The 18,079-nt window shown below is 39.8% G+C and overlaps 2 protein-coding genes across 2 annotated transcripts in view; one reads left to right on the top strand and one right to left on the bottom strand.

Annotated features, from left to right (window-relative positions):
- Positions 1-18,079, top strand: part of LOC114666580 (zona pellucida sperm-binding protein 3-like) — a 515,374-nt gene that overhangs the window by 266,732 nt on the left and 230,563 nt on the right. The gene's annotated exons all lie outside the window — the stretch shown is intronic.
- LOC114666684 (zinc finger protein 664-like) overlaps positions 8,936-18,079 on the bottom strand; it is a 23,544-nt gene continuing 14,400 nt past the window's right edge. Inside the window, exon 4 of the mRNA XM_028821644.2 lies at positions 8,936-11,440. Within this exon, the coding sequence (XP_028677477.1) occupies positions 10,485-11,440 (956 nt within the window). The 3' untranslated portion in view covers positions 8,936-10,484. The remainder of the gene's footprint in view (positions 11,441-18,079) is intronic.

The following is an 18,079-nucleotide window of genomic DNA, read 5'->3' as shown; positions in this document are numbered from 1 at the left end:
TATAACAGAGCGATATGGTAAATATTACAAATAAGAAATATTAACACTGATAGCATCAAGCCAAGCAAACTGATGCATCCTTAATAAATAATGATAGAATTGATAAGCAAATAGGATTATAAGAAACTCGGACATTTCTCTCTATTATATAAAAAAAATCCTGGGGTGAGACGTGACTTTTTCAGAGAGATACCTTCACATCCCCCGAAACGAGTCTTTGTGCCAAGAGATTTAACCAGGCATAGGGCAGGAAATAAAAGACAAAGAGTAGATGACAAAGTAAAACATCATAAAGAATTCAAAAACATTGGTGCGATACACATACAGAGCAGGTTAGAGATAATGAAAGTACTGAAATCCAAAAGCCTCAAAAAACTGATAGTAAAGATCGCATTAACGCAAACAAATGGAAATTATTACTCAGTGAAATAACGGAACAGAAAAAAGAGATTGAATATATTGTTCAGCTTTAAACTTTAAGTCAGAGACTTGTAGATCATCTAATTCGTGCTGCGATCAGGGAAAAGTAGTGTTTCTTCCCAATGAAGAGGCGTATCCACCAGAATTAAAAGATCTGTTGTAAGGTGAAAGTGAAATCCACATACACGAGTGGCAGAGACGCAAAGTGGCTGTCTCGTAGCGCAGGCCGGGAGTTTGGTGAGCGAAGCCCCCTAGTGTTTAAATAATACAATATATTTAGTTCAGCAAAACTCAGGACTGACAATGCAGTATGCTATCACAACAAAGACTAATGGGCCCCAGCCATCTAGGAGTATTAACAAGATTACAACTGTCAAAACTTCAGAGCTGAACAGCATTAATAGTGGAATCAATGAATGGGATAACCAGTAACAAGAAATATAAACCATAAAGACGCAATGTCCTCAGTTATATGCAAGACAATGTCTCCTGATTACTTTTTAAAATTGGGCTTCTGTTAAACAACCAAATTTAAAATTCATTTGTCAGAAACAAAAGGTACAACGTGATAGAATATACTTAATACCAGTAAAACCCGACAATCCTAATGTCGTTAGCATCCTTAACCAAGCCACCTGAATTGCTTTCCCCCAGCAGGCCTCATCTGGAGCCAACATCTTTAGAGTGACACACTGATGGCGCCGATTTCGATTTTGACAGATACTAAACCATTCATTCCAGTGCATCATCATGAGGTGTACATTCCAAACTCTTTGTAGTCCTCCGCATCATGGCTTTGCTTGGGTCTTATGGGAAAGTGCTTATCAGCGTGTCACTCTCTGTGCTCTTATCATTTTTGAATTATTAGAACTGTGGTCCCTTACTGCATGGGCAGCTCCAGATATTTTTCTTGCTGTCTTATGTAGCATTGACCTTTCCCAACCTGGTATATAGTGAGAAGTCAAGCAGATTGGCACCTTTTATTGTCTAACTAAAAAGATTACAATATGCAAGCTTTTGATGCACCTCAGGGAAGAAGTGGCCCGAGTTGCCTCGAAAGCTTGTATATTGTAATCTTTTTAGTTAGCCAATCGAATGTGTCATTCTGCTTGACTTCTCACTACATCCATAATGGCTAACACGGTACAACACCCTTGTACTACCATCCTGGTATTATATTGTGACACACGTATGCCTGTTGATCATCCTCAAGGCTTCTCTAAGGTATGTGACACCACCCCAGGCCAAGAGGGGGTGCTATTCAGGTTCTCTCCTATTCCCTCCACAGCACTGAGAAGATGCACAGTGAGGGTACCTGCCTCCGCATCTTCCGGAATCCCACCTACAAATCACAGGGATGAAGGAAGGAGGTGTCACTCTATGAGCAGAGCTCCTGCATGACTGACCTTCCTCAAGGAACCAAATCTTGAAGCCCACATTTGGCTAGTTTATGTTCTGTTTATTTTTCACTGCTTCCATGCCATTGAGCGCTTGTACTTCTTGCAGGATTTTCAGTTTCAAGGAAACGGAGATGACTGGGTTGGTGCCCCAACATTTACAGACCAGACTTGCTTTTCATCACTTGACCACAATATATAGATAGAGAGGATGCAATTTCTCAAAACAGACTCTGCATGTGTATTATACTGATACATTTCACACTTTATGGAATGGTTTGGCCCCCAAGTTTTTTTTCTTCTCTGTACTTGAATTGGTGTAGCTGGACTGAATTATTTTCTTCCTCCACTTCAAAGAATCTGATTTTAAGAGGAATACATTGCCTGTGTTCTTTAACGCCAATGTGTTTTCATCCAAATTGGGTCTCCAATTCTTAATTTTCACTACTCATTGTATCCATTTTACTCGGCGGCTGGCGACACTGCACTTTAGCGGTGGGTGGCATTAAGACAGCTGGTGACGAATGCAAGAGTAGAAGAGCGTCAGCTAATGATGAAGGATCACAATTATCTGTGAAGGAGGGAATGAAGAACCATCTACTGATGAAGGTGAAGGTCATGAATTTAATGAAAGTGACAGCCCAGGTGTGTTTGGTTCCAGAGTTTAATGCATGGAGGACAGTGAAGGAGACCACCAGTCATTGTATCTGTGAGGAGGGTAAAGCAGGTCTGACTGGTATTGGGAGGTGGACACCAGTGGTGGGATTTGTGCAAGGTCGCTTGATAAGGGTTGTCAGCATGGGTGCTGCTGGAGGGTGTAGTGCAGGCCTGGGTGTGTACCAAAGTTGTCTGCATTTGAAAACATGCTATTGAAATTTGGGGGAGGGAGATTTGAGGTAGCATGGTGGTACAGTAGTAGTGCTGCAGCATGAAAACAAGGCAAAGGAGTTTCAAGTCATGAGTACCTCCTTCATGAAGTTTGCATGTTTTCCGTGTCCATGTTGGCTTCTTCCTGCAGTACAAAACAATGCAGGTTAGGTGGGTAGGCTGTGCTAAATTGGCATGTGTGTGTGATGGACTGGCACCATGTTCAGATGTTTCCTGCCTTGTGCCCCCATGATTGCCCCATCTCCACATGGTACTTTGCTGTTGTTCTGGGATTGATTTGCACTTTTCATACCAAAGTCCGTTCTTCTCTAGGAGATGGAATCCCATGGTGTTTATACTTGCTTATTACTGTTTGTACAGATGAACGTGGAACCTTCAGGCGTTTGGACATTGTTTACAAAGAAGAACCATATTTGCGGAGGTCCACATTTTGTTTCTTTTCCCCATCGGTATTGAATGACTTCTGTTGATTTTCCCATTATGTCAAGTAGAGAGGCAGTGAGTTTGATGGTAGGCCTTAACATACATCCACATGCTAACTCTAATTAGGCTAACTGGCTAGCAAAAGCTAATTTGCCCTGCACAAATTAGTTACATCTCAATAACTTAGAATATCATTGAAAAGTTAGTTTATTTCAGTAATTCAATTCAAAAAGTGAAACTCATATATTATATAGATTCATTATACACAAAAACTTGAAATATATCACTATTTCTTTTCATTTTGCAGATTATGGCTTACAGGAAAACTCGAAATTTAGTATCTCAGCAAATTAGAATATTACACAATACCAAAAAAAAAAAAAATAATATTTTTAATACAGAAATGCCGGCCTACTGAAGTCTGTCCATGTACGCACTCAATACTTGTCCTTCTGCATCAATACTGTGTGGCATAAAGGTGCTCAGCCTGTGGCACTGCTGAGGTGTTATGAAAGCCCAGGATGCTTTGATCGCGGCCTTCAGCTCGTCTGCATCATTGGCTCTGGTGTCTCTCATCTTCCTCTTGATAGATTCTCTATGGGGTTTAGGTCATGCGAGTTTGCTGGCCAGTTGAGCACAGTGATGCCATGGTCATTAAACCAGGTATTGGTACTGTTGGCAGGTGCCAAGTCCTGCTGGAAAATTAAATCAGCATCTTCATAAAGCTTATCAGCAGAGGGAAGCATGAAGTGCTCTAACCCAGGGGTAGGCAATGTCGGTCCTGGAGTGCCACAGTATGTGCAGGTTTTTGTTCCAACTCAGTTCCTTAACGAGAACTCAATTATTGCTGATGAAGCACATATTGCTTAAGTGACATTTTAATGCTTCATTTTAGTGGTCTCGCTTGTTAAGGTTCTCCAACCTTAATTGCTTATTTCAATCTTAAACTGCTGCATTCAGTGTTTTAATTGCTCCTTATTAGCAATAAGATGTAAAAGACAAAGCAGCCAGCAGTTCTCCAGCTAGCTTTTTTCCAATTACATCTGTGTGTGTTCATCATGCACGGTTTGATTTAATAAAACACTTAATAGAAAAATGTGACAGACTGAAAATGATCTGTTTTAGGCTTCAAATCATTTGGATGATATCCTTGGAAAGGAAAAAAATCTACGATATAAAAGCCTTACATTGCACAGACTAACAAGCCATAAAATTAAATAAGGTCTGAGATTGGCAATGATTGGTTTCTAATTAAGCAATTGGGTTGAATGAAAACCTGTAGCCACTGTGGCTCACCAGGACCGACATTGCCTACCCGTTTTACATCTTATTGCTAATAAGGAGCAATTAAAACACTGAATGCAGCAGTTTAAGATTGAAATAAGCAACTAAGGTTGGAGAACCTTAACAAGCGAGACCACTAAAATGAAGCATTAAAATGTCACTTAAGCAATATGTGCTTCATCAGCAATAATTGAGTTCTCGTTAAGGAACTGGGTTGGAACAAAAACCTGCACATACTGTGGCACTCCAGGACCGACGTTGCCTACCCCTGCTCTAAACCTTCCTGGTAGACAGCTGCACTGACTTTGGACTTGATAAAACACAGTGGACCAACACCAGCAGATGCCATGGCTCTCCAAATCATCACTGACTGTGGAAACTTCATACTGGATCCTCAAGCAACTTGGATTCTGTGCCTCTCCACTCTTCCTCCAGACTCTGGGACCTCGATTTCCAAATGAAATACAAAATGGACTTTCATCTGAAAAGACGACTTTGGACCACTGAGCTGTTAACAGTTCAGTCCGTTTTCTCCTTAGCCCAGGTAAGACGCTTCTGACGTGGTCTCTGGTTCAGGAGTGGCTGGACACAAGGACTGCTGTGACAGTTGTAGCCCATGTCTAAGATACACGTCTATGTGTGGTGACTCTTGAAGCACTGACTCCAGCTGCAGTACACCCCTTTGAGAATCTCCCCCAAATTTTCAAATGGGCTGTGCTTCATAATCCTCTCAGTTCTCTGTGTTGCTTGTGCACCTTTTTCTGCTGTCACATTTTTTCTTTCCATTAATATGCTTGGATACAACACTCTGAACAGCCAGCTTCTTTAGCAATGACCTTTTGTGGCTTACCCTCCTTGTGTGGCCTACTGAGTCAGACCGAGAGACCATTTAAAGCCTCAGGACAACTTTGTTGGTGTTTTGGGTTAATTAGCTGAGTGGAGTGGGACACCAGGGGCCTCATGTATAATGCCGTGCGTAAAACTCGCACTATAACATGGCGTAAGCACAAAAGCAGGAATGTGCGTACGCACAGAAAAATCCAGATGCAGGAATCTGTACGTACGCAAACTTCCACATTCTTCCGCTACATAAATTCCGATCAGCATGAAAAGTAACGCACGTGCACGCGTCTTCTGTCCCGCCCCAACTCCTCCCAGAATTACGCCTCATTGAATATGCAAATCAATATAAATAGCCTTCTGTGAAAAGACAATGGGAAAAGCACAGGGGGAAAATATAAGAATTTCAGCGAATACCAAGTGGAGGCAAAGGAAAAACGTACTATGTGTTGGTTTAAACAGTGGTATAATCAACAAAAGGAAGTTGATTGAGTGACATAGAGTGTCAGAGAAACTTGAAAGCTCAAGTTCACAAAGTCGCACAGTGCCCGAAATAAAAAAGAAGTCACATATCAAAGTCGCCGTGAAAAGGCGAGTCATAGCCCACCGTCTGAGTGTCATATGGAAGCTTATTAGGGTACAGACAAAAAAATAGGCACACAGTGGGGAAAAAAGCACGAAATGTCAACTTTAATCAAGTAGTTTATTTTGCCATTAAAGTAGAACTTCATAAACTTCATCTTAAAATCATTTAACTAGTTTCTCAAATCCCATTGTAACTAAAGTAGGACGTTAAATGCTTTGTTCTGTATTTGATCTTCTATGTGCTCTGTGTGTGTGAATCACTACCTTCTTCTTAAACGGGCTTTCTCTTTCTCCGACAGGACACAGAATCCATTACATTCGTGATATTACAGCTCTCTGAATAATTAAAATACTTAGATGTATACGTGATATCTTTTTCATGATGATAGGAATGAAAGCATGTTATTAAACATTGGAACACGGTGGCGCAGTGATTGTTCATATCTCACGCAAGAGTCTTGCTGCGACATGCGCAACCTTCGATGAAATAATTTATTACAGAAGTACTGTCTTTTTCAAATGTACTAACCTCCAATTCCTGTCCTTACTTTTCTTTCTCCAAATACCCAATCGCCACACAATCAACTCTGTAATAGACGTGAAGCCATTTGTAAGCTTAGAACGACGATTCTTCAAAACTTTTAAGGAACATTGAAATATCTTCGCAGTACGTTTAATTATTCTATCCGTCTATCCTTCCAGTGTCGCGTCAGCACCAGCAAGAATACAACGCAATGCAGAAACAATCCGTGAACTAGCTAGCGCTGCAGCACCGTGTCCTCACATGTTTAATTATTAACAATACAGATTATTTAAATGAAGTTACAGTTTTATCTGTATAATATAATCAACATTTTTTGCTGCATTTCATCTTAAAAATGATATCGTCATCATACGCGCTTTATAAAGTGGCACAGGTTGTGCAATATTATAACTGTAATGCAAGTTTACAGTGAGGTAATTGTACTTATAAGTACAAACAGTTCTACAAGGAGCACTTGATGGACTGATTGAGTGCGTTTAGAGTTCTTGGGATGAAACTGTTTCTGAACTGCGAGGTCCGTACAGGAAAGTCTCTGAAGCGTTTTGCCGTGGCTGAGGCAGCGTCTGCTTCATAACGATAATTCTCTTTCCAATCAGCTGCTGCTGTGATTCCCCACTCAGATACAGTGATATAAATACTCCGAGTGGTGCAGTGAGAGTAATATGGAAAAAGATGATCTGCTGTGGCAACCCTTAACGGGAGCAGCTGAAAGAAGAAGATGCAGTGAGAGGAACAACGCTAAAGCAGTTATGGTATTTGGAATACTATGGCTATTCCCTGGACCATTATATTGCTGCAGGTTAATTACAATCAGATGCATTACACTAATAAACAATATGCAGTTAATTTCAGTGTATTTATAAAGCCGCGTCAGGAATGTGGATCTAAGAAAGAAAGGGTGACCACACAGGAACAATAGCACTGCTTTGACGCTAGGTGCCGCCAGTCTGCAAAACCGAGCAGAGAAATTGCGTACGCCAGGGTATGAGGTACCGTGGAAATGTGCGTGGCTTTTCACCAAGTTTAGGTTTTATACATCACAAGTTGAGCACGGAAACGTTCGTACACAACATTTCTGTGCGTACGCACTGTTTATACATGAGGCCCCAGGAGTCTACAATATTGGACCTTTTCACAATAATCTAATTTGCAGAGATACTGAATTTTGGGGTTTCATTAACTATAAGCCATACTCCGCAAAATGAAAGGAAATAAACCTTGAAATATATCACTCTGTGTGTAATGAATCTATATAGGAGTTTCACTTTTTGAATTGAATTACTGAAATAAAAACTTTTCGATGATATTCTAATTTATTGAGATGCACCTGTAGATATCTTAAATGATATGCCAAATTTAGAGTTTATATAGTATAAAATCTGTGGAAGGGTTATAAAGTAAGTTTTAAAGAAAACACCCTAAGAGTATGGAAATTTATGACAAATGAGTATGCACTTTGCAGTATTAAAACAGAGCATGCTGCTGCAGCAAACTTTAGTACTAAATCAAAACTTAACAATCCAATTTGAAGTAGGCTAATGGCTACAAGAGCTTGATCATGTTAAAGCACATTTCTAGGTTTAAGAAAATGTAAATTAAGCCATTGTTCAGTACTGTCCAGACACTATTTTATCTCGACCCTGAAAAGAAAGAGCTGCACTCCTTTACGGAAGGGGTCGCCAACTCCAGTCCTGGAGGACCACTGTGGCTGCAGGCTTTCATTCTAACCCTTTTCTTAATTAGTGACCTGTTTTTGTTGCTAATTAATTTCTTTTGAACTATTTGAATTGACTTGCTCTTGAATACTCCAACCCCTTAATTGTTTCTTTTTCTTTAATTAGCAGCCAAACAATAGAGATACAAAATGAGCCAAAACAACTTGTGTCCATCATACAATATCTGAAAATAAAGAATGATGAAGGTTTCAGGAATGTCGATCTGCTCAGGTCCCCTAAACATTTTAACAGTGCTCTTAGAAAAGAGAAAAATCAACAATTTCAGAAAAATCTGCTATTGTACAACGAGAGCAGCAACAAGCCATGGAATTAAAGAACACGTTTAATTAACAACAAGACTCAGCGCCTTATTAAGCAACTGGTTGGAGTTTGAGGCCCTGACTTAGTTGGTCTTCTGTCAGCTCACTCACTTCAAATTTCATTTCTGTTTGGGTGCCATTTAAGGAAAGAAATGAAGCAATTGAGAGGGACAATGAAGAAATTCAGGGGAACAAATCTTAAAATCAATTTAAATTAATTCACAAGAACTTAATTAGCAGGACAAGCTGGCCACTCATTGAGAAATGGGTTAGAATGAAAACCTGCAGTCACGGTAGTCCTCCAGGACCCAACATGGGACCCCTGCTTTCTGGCATTGCCTCTGTTAACAGAGGTTTGCTAATCATAACATCTATTCTCTTCTTTCTAAAAATCAGATTTTTTACAACTCATAGCTTAATTTTTAAACAGAAAAGTCATTTTTATTTAGGTTTTACATTTTACGGTTACATATAAGCAGATAAAGTTCTATCTACTCTGAGTTTATCATGTCACTGTATTTCAAGAAACAATTATCAAAATCGATCATGTTTACTCATTTGAAGGTAAAAATGGGAGTGTGCCAGTACTTTATATTTTTAACCATGCTTATCTGAGCTGAAAGTTATTCTGAAAGTATTGGTCAAAAGAAAATATGCGATCCTGGTGAAGAAGGCCTAGCTGACCCTTTGCCAGCATACACACACCTACAGTCACTCACAATGAGCCATTCTGGACAGTCGGCCTAACTTGGGTTGCCATGATATGGAAACTTCCATACTGACAGTAGCCATGCAGGAAGGTGAAATCAGGGCTTTAGCCATGCGAGACAGCATCCTCCACCATTTACCATCGTACCTCACTTATCCAGGGCAGATTCATGGGGCAGCTGGAGCACATCAGGCACAAGGCAGGAACAACCCCTGAACAGGATGCCAGGGCTTGCAAACATCAGCTATGGTGTTGAGAAAGTCCTGTAGGAAATCCTGAATAATTAATGCAACAAACTGACAGTAAAACTTAATAAAGGGAAATACAAATACAGAATACAGAAAATAAAAAGTGATCTACGTGATTAGCACATCAAAATGGATACAGGAATTAATCATGTAAATAACTAACAAATTCCATTTAAATCTATAAAGAAGGTGTGCCAAGTTCTAAGGACCCAAGCTTGAGAGCCCCACAGTCTGACCATCAGTGTTAAAAGTCTGGGATTGGCACTTCCTGTATTAGCCTTTTCGTTTCTTATTATTTATTTTACTTAAAATTTCCTTTATTATTAGGTTATACTATTGGTTGTATAGGCCATCTATTGGAATGGCAAACACAATGCATGTTCTTAGTATATGCAACAAACCTCTTGGAACGGAGTGTCAAGAAGCGTGTCGCAAGCGACGTGGTAGGTTATGGTGGAGTGCAGTTCCACTCTGTTGACTTCTTTTCAATTAGTTGATGCTTCCACGCTTGGATTGAAGTACTAGAACAACAGTCTATGATATTATGTACTTGGTCTGCTACTGATTGATATGTGCAATATTGAATAGTTTTGAATTTTGATATAATGCAGGGATAAGCCAGTATATGCATGTATTTGTCACCCCCTCACACAGTCGCCTCCACAGTGCTCCCCCAGCCACTTGTACACGTTATGTAATTAGTGATCTGTAGACAAGCCGCTCTACACTGCAAACCGACAATATCAACTGATAAATACGCAAACAAACTCACAGTATACCATCCACTAACCCCAAACAGTAAAACTGCCAATAAAAGCCTTTGAAACTTATGAAATGCTTGTAATTCTACTTCAGTATGTTTATTTCTGAATGTGCTGTTAATTATGTGAGTTTTCTTCATTTTAGTCAGTTTAGCTATTGATGTTATCATAATGGCCTAAGTGCTGAGGCAGAGGTAGGCACTTTCTTTATATTTTTTTGGAGCAGTGCAGCCATTGTGAATTTTTTGCATCCTCATCATACTTTCAGAATAATTTTGCCCTGATAAAATGTTGGTGTGGTTCTTACACAACAAAGCCACTAGGAGAAGGTATTCATTTGACTCAAGTCGTTACACTTCTTCCTCCATTCCTTCCTTCCAAGTTTGAATTCTCTCCATGTGAATTCTTGTGTGTCTGTGAAGATCACTACAGGCAGCAAACTGTTTACCACACACAGAACAGCTGAATGGTTTTTCTCCAGTGTGAATTCTTCGGTGTCTTTGAAGACTGCTACTAGAGGTGAATTGTTTGCCACACTCACTGCAGCGATATGGCTTCTCTCCAGTGTGGACTCTTGAATGTTTTTTAAGATTGCCACAGTTACCAAATTCTTTGCCACACTCAGTACAGTAGTATGGCTTTTCTCCAGAATGAACTCTGTTATGGACCTTAAAAGCGGTAACAGTGTTGAAACGTTTGCCACAGGCACTACAGCAATACGGCTTCTCTCCAGTGTGAATTCTTGTGTGAATCTGAAGATGGTAACTGCGGGAAAATTGTTTGCCACATTCAGGACAGCAAAATGGCTTCTCTCCTGTATGAACTCTCAAGTGTTTCTGAAGATCACTTCTACTGAAGTATCGTCTGCCACATTCAGAACAGCAGTACGGCCTCTCTCCAGTGTGGAATCGTTGGTGGATACGAAGATTACACGATTGAGAAAATCGTTTGCCACATACAGAACAGCAAAAGGGCTTTTCTCCAGTGTGAATTCTTGTGTGAATCTGAAGATGGCTATTTCTAAAAAATTGTTTGCCACATTCAGAACAACAATATCGCCTTTGTCTTAGACGACTCCATTTATCATAGCAGGATTTCTGTTTTAACTTATTCTTCTGCTCTTGGTACACAGAGGTGTTCTTTTTGCCTATCCTTGTTAGTTTACCAGCAGGCAAATAAGTAAACCGCAAAATGGTGGGAGTCAACATCTCTGATGTCAAGGTCCTTACATTTTCATTCTGCCTTGGTCTGCAGTCAAGCAGGGTCAGTGGAAAAGAGGATGACGAGCTGCCACTCTCTTGCAAATCTGCACAAATACACAACACATATGCACAATATTAAATAAACATTATGAAACTGATGGAAGGTGATTATTTCTTTTAGGACAGCTTATTTCTGTTGAAATAAATTCAGCTCACAACATGCCAACTAGGGCTACAACTAATGATTATTCTGGTAGTCGACTAATCGCTCAATTTTTTTTTTTTTTTTTTTGATTAGTCATGATTATTTCATGCCTGACTATTTTAAAGCCTGCGACCTGTGGTTGCACATCCTGTTCTGGGCTCCAGTGCATGTCTTACCTCGTCTGCTCACGTCTGTCCACCTGTGAATGTCACCCTGATGTCTCTGCATTAACATGATTAAAATTAATAATAAACAAATTAAAATAACAACCAGTGAAACATATGAATTTGAAAATAATCAGATGTTTTTATATTAGTGTGACCATCACAATAAAAAAGAAATACATTAAACAATACAAACTAAAGTGCACGTAGTCTTTAAACAAAAAAGTGCATTTAACTTAACCAAAAAATACATTGTTAAAACAGAAATGTTTTTCATATTTTAGTAATAAATGACAAAATGTAGACATAAACATAAATGCAGCGGTAGGAATTGCTAACTTATAATCAGGAGTCCCCTGGTTCGATCCTGAATGCCTCGTATATTTACCGTTTTGAGCAGTGAGTTGCTCTCATTGTTAATATTATACAATAAACACATACATTTGATTTGCGTCTGTAACAGCCACTGTAAATGTATAGTACTTGTAAAAGTTACCGTTTTTTTTCAGTTTTATTCTCTCTGTCACGATCACGATACATACCCCCACCCCCCCAGGGATCAGATGCTGTTACTTTTTATCTGAAACTGGGAATAACTGTAGATGTGAGTGGTGTTTTGAGACAATCGAACTGGAAATTCTCGGATCTGGATGGATAAAAGCTGACACACAAACGCTGGCGAATCTGATTTTTTCGTATCTCATTGTCACTTGATTTTTTTTATTCAATTTAATGAGTGTTCCTGCTTAAGCTGAATTAGTATGCACTATATGGCCCGTGATGTAAAAGCCACACTGACAAAAAAAACAGAGACATAGGTATATATGATATTTGAAATTATTCATTTTATGACCTTATAGTACATTTCGTAAAACATTGTGGCATGAATGCAACATTATTCATATTCATTTGCGTACCTTCTTGCAGTTGTAATCAGTGACCGTATTTTTTTTTCCCCCCGGACCTTGCCCGGTCTGCACAGGAATCCAGGACATGCAGAGGAAAGAATGCTCCTCTGTAAGGTGAGCCATGAACGCTCTTCATGCCTTGCACAGTACATGTGCTTTGATCGCCGCCAGGTCAAGCTTGTTATAGCACAAGCAACCGGCCACCTGCATGTTCCTGCTAGCACTAAATAAGCTCACACCTTCTGGTGTCATCGCACAGCACCGGTAAAAAAAAAGAAAGAGAGAGACAAATATATGTGACATTTTGATGAAATCATTGTGTGACCTGAATAGTACCAATCAGAAAACATCATCGCACTAATGCAATATTATTTGAAAACAAACAGATCGGGTGTAAATTTGTTACTTGTAAAAGTTAGCTTTTTTCACTTTTGTTTTCTCAGTCTTGTTCATGCTCTCCCTCCCCTCCTGATCTGACCCTAACTAACTAACAGCACCAGCATAAATTCTCAAGAGACGGTGGCATCACAGCTCCAGGATGCTTGCGTTTCAGATGTTCATGCATCATGGTGGTGCTGCCGTGAAAAGAAAGCTCTGCTTTGCATAATTTGCATTCAACTCTTTTTTTCTTTATCGGTGAAGTGCTCCCACACTTTAGAAAGTTTCTGTCTCAATCTTTTTCCATCTCCTTCCCCCTTCTCTATCTGAGTCGCCATTGCAACCATGTTTATTTTCCTCTACATTCTTCATCTCCTCAGACGTTCTTTCTTCATTGGTAGGTCTGTGTGCAGTCTTGACAAACAATAACAAACGATACTGTCCCCAGACATTCATGTAGTGCATTACAGTTGCAAAAACCAATGTGGTTCTTTGTGACTGGAGCCTCTATTGAAGGTTCTGTTTATGATGCGTCGACAATAAAAAATCCGCGTTGACTATTTTTTGTAGTTGACGTCATCGATTACGTCGACTAATCATTGCAGCCCTAATGCCAACACGAGCATTTTCATTTCTCTTTGTACAGAATAACTGTTTCTCTACTTAACATACTGTATTGGCTTGATTGCTATCTGAAAAAGAATTTAGAAAACATTAAAATACTGAAGGTAATATGTGTTTTAGCTTTTTAGTTTTCTTCCACTTTCTCATTTTTTTATTTCATTCAAAATTTAGAATAAATGTTTTTTTTCTGTGGGTAGCATGGTATTGCAGCGGTTAGCACCACTTAATCATGGATTCAGAATCATGGTGAAAAATTCTTTGCCCAGTCATCCATGTCGAGTTTGCACATTCTCCCGGTGTCTGTATCAGGATTCCTCCCACATGCCCAAAGATGTGCTGTAGTTTACTGGAGGATTTGAAATTTGCTCCTGTGTGAATTAGAATATGTGCATGAGTAGGCACCATTACGATCCATTTGACTCTGTCTAAGGCTCTATTCCCAGACCCCAAATTAGATTAAGATGGTTTGAGAAGGTTTATGCTTACTCCAATGTACAATGGTGAAGTGTTTAGCACAGCTGCCTCACACCTCTCCAGTCCTTAACAGAAATGCCAGCATGGACACCATCTGTGTGAAACCTGTAACAGTTTTACCCGTTATTCTAGTTCTCCACCCACATTCTAAAGGCATGCAGGTTAAATGAAACTGGCAGCTCTAAATGCACCCATGTGGAATAAGTGTGGATGTGTGCAGTAGTGTGCATGACAATAAACTGGTATGCCGTCTAGGGCTGAACTTTGCTTTTAGTTCAGTGGCATGCATGATGGAAGGCTATCAAATGAAGTCTTTAACCTTCTTTCCTTTTAGCATGGAAAAAACCTTTAACATTTTAGTCTATATGGGAAGTCAAAGTTAAACTATCAATGCATATGATTACATTCAAAAGTATAACTCATTATTTTTCCTTAAATCTAGAGTTGGGAAAATGATACCGAAGCGGGAAGCTTGTGTCAGTCAGTCTAAAGTGTAGGGAGTCAAATCACTGTGTCAAAACACCGCTGTCACGTGACCCGTCACACGTCATCAGTGCTTCACAGTGCACTTCATTGGTTTGACAGCTTTGGTGCTAAATTAACAGGTAGCCTATATAAAATGCATTGTTCTCATTCAACAATGTTGGGTTGTGAGGAGAGAGAGATTTGGAGAGCTTTGGTGACAGAAAAAGAAAAAAAAACAGCATTCAAAAGTTAAATAGTATAAACGGACAAGGACATTAGCAGAATACTTTTACTGGTGACATGAGACTGAAACAGTAAGTGCTGCTTCACTTGCACTCTTGAGAGCTGCTTGCCTTGACCTCAGTTAACCACCAGATGTTGCGGTCCATACTGGGGCTGAGGCTTCGAAGCTTCTAATCTTTTTCGGCACCTACGTATCAACAATTTATATTATAACATGTGTGTCCCTGTCTTGCACCCCAAAACACGAGGACGAGTGTCAGTACTTTAGCAAAACCAGCTTTATTCAGCTTGAAACAGGAACAGCACGGTTATTTATTGTAGTGGGATCTACCACTCTCCTATACACACACAGCAATCTAGCAGGGTTGTGGCCAAGTAATCCTGTTCTCATTAGTTATAATGCTCTTTGCACCACCCATCAACGACGGTGCTTATAGTGCGACCGTGGTCGGCTTAGATTTGCTTTCGTGGTGAGCTGCTACAGCACTGGGAGCCTGCAGTTTCCCTGGCAACAGATAAACAGTCTTCCAAAGAGATGGCGATTTCACTTCAGGATGCTCTTCGGCATGTCATCCTGTTGGGATGAGGGGGAGGGAGGTTGTCCCAAAAGAGTTTAGAAACCTCACAATATTAACTCCCAGATCTTCACAGTTTAAGCAGCTAAGAAGATGTAAGGCAGTGACATTTACAGGAGGCTACTGGACAGAACTGAGAAAACAAAACCACCTCAGTTAAATATGCGACTAATCAGGACTATTTTAATGACTAATTACAATTAAAAACGTAATCGATTGAGATTCCACACATAGCATATATATATGTTATTTATATATGTGTACAGTGGGTACGGAAAGTATTCAGACCCCCTTCAATTTTTCACTCTTTGTCATATTGCAGCCATTTGCTAAAATCATTTAAATTAATTTTTTCCCTCATTAATGTACACACAGCACCCCATATTGACAGACAAAAAAAAGAATTTTTGAAATTGTTGCAGATTTATTAAAAAAGAAAAACTGAAATATCACATGGTCCTAAGTATTCAGACCCTTTGCTCAGTATTTAGTAGAAGCACCCTTTTGAGCTAATACAGCCATGAGTCTTCTTGGGAAAGATGCAACAAGTTTTTCACACCTGGATTTGGGGATCCTCTGCCATTCCTCCTTGTAGATCCTCTCCAGTTCTGTCAGGTTGGATGGTAAACGTTGGTGGACAGCCATTTTTAGGTCTCCCCAGAGATGCTCAATTGGGTTTAAGTAAGGGCTCTGGCTGGGCCATTCAAGAATAGTCACAGAGTTGTTGTGAAGCCACTCCTTCGTTATTTTAGCTGTGTGCTTAGGGTCATTGTCTTGTTGGAAGGTAAACCTTCGGCCCAGTCTGAGGTCCTTAGCACTCTGGAGAAGGTTTTTTGTCCAGGATATCCCTGTACTTGGCCGCATTCATCTTTCCTTCGATTGAAACCAGTCGTCCTGTCCCTGCAGCTGAAAAACACCCCCACAGCATGATGCTGCCACCGCCATGCTTCACTGTGGGGACTGTATTGGACAAGTGATGAGCAGTGCCTGGTTGTCTCCACACATACCGCTTAGAATTAAGGCCAAAAAGTTCTATCTTGGTCTCATCAGACCAGAGAATCTTATTTCTCACCATCTCAGAGTCCTTCAGGTGTCTTTTACCAAACTCCATGCGGGCTGTCATGTGTCTTGCACTGAGGTATGTGTGGAGACAACCAGGCACTGCTCATCACTTGTCCAATACAGTCCCCACAGTGAAGCATGGCGGTGGCAGCATCATGCTGTGGGGGTGTTTTTCAGCTGCAGGGACAGGACGACTGGTTGCAATCGAGGGAAGGATGAATGCGGCCAAGTACAGGGATATCCTGGACAAAAACCTTCTCCAGAGTGCTAAGGACCTCAGACTGGGCCGAAGGTTTACCTTCCAACAAGACAATGACCCTAAGCACACAGCTAAAATAACGAAGGAGTGGCTTCACAACAACTCTGTGACTGTACTTGAATGGCCCAGCCAGAGCCCTTACTTAACCCAATTGAGCATCTCTAGAGAGACCTAAAAATGGCTGTCCACCAACGTTTACCATCCAACCTGACAGAACTGGAGAGGATCTGCAAGGAGGAATGGCAGAGGATCCCCAAATCCAGGTGTGAAAAACTTGTTGCATCTTTCCCAAGAAGACTCATGGCTGTACTAGCTCAAAAGGGTGCTTCTACTAAATACTGAGCAAAGGGTCTGAATACTTAGGACCATGTGATATTTCAGTTTTTCTTTTTTAATAAATCTGCAACAATTTCAAAAATTCTTTTTTTTGTCTGTCAATATGGGGTGCTGTGTGTACATTAATGAGGGAAAAAATTAATTTAAATGATTTTAGCAAATGGCTGCAATATGACAAAGAGTGAAAAATTGAAGGGGGTCTGAATACTTTCCGTACCCACTGTATATCATTAGGATGCTTATTGTTAGGTTCCAGTTAAGTTAATCAGTTTGGAATGGCTTTGTTTTAGTGTATCTTTAAACAAGCCATTGCATTGTGTAATAGCTAATCTGCATTTATCTTGTGAATGTGTTTACAGCACTCAGCGTCTGCACTCACTGAAAACACAAGCAAGGTAAATGAAGTTAGAAAATACACGCACGGTGTAACATTAAGGGAATTAAGCTAACTGGTTTGAAAGTTGTTGGATTTACAGTTCTTTTAGGTACTTCAAAGAGTAAGTTATCACATCATCTTCTTCTTCTTCTTTCGGCTGCTCCTATTTTTGTAAAAATTAGTCCAATTCAAAAATAACAGTGATAACAGAATGCAATTACAAGTGTTAAAATGCAAACTTTTCAATATCACACAATTAAAACTGTAACCCAAATAGCCTTGTGGTGGCTCAATACGTTTCACAGATAGCAATTTGAGTGATGTAAAGATGCTGTTGATCGATAGGATATTGTCAGGTGTTGGTTGTACAGGATCTGTGACAGGCAATTGTAGTTTTAATTTCTTAAACATAACATTTTTAAGAGAAATGTCTGATAGAGTTAAAACTGCTGGCAGGTTTGGACTGTGATAGACAGCAGAATCAGAGCTTTGTTGATAAATTCTAATGTTGGAGAAACATTACGTCATTATCATGTGCAGATAGCACAGCCGTGAGATTGTTTTAGTGTAACGTAAATACTGAGAACATTTGTTTATAGAGAATCGTTTTATATAATTCCTTTCACAATTTTTCTTAAGTGACTTTTTTTTTGTTTTTTTACATTTAGTTAATT

This window comes from Erpetoichthys calabaricus, chromosome 1 (assembly GCF_900747795.2).
Source record: "Erpetoichthys calabaricus chromosome 1, fErpCal1.3, whole genome shotgun sequence".
Lineage (NCBI taxonomy): Eukaryota > Metazoa > Chordata > Cladistia > Polypteriformes > Polypteridae > Erpetoichthys > Erpetoichthys calabaricus.
The sequence above is the reverse complement of the archived record's forward strand: the minus strand, read 5'-3'. Positions and strand labels throughout refer to the sequence as shown.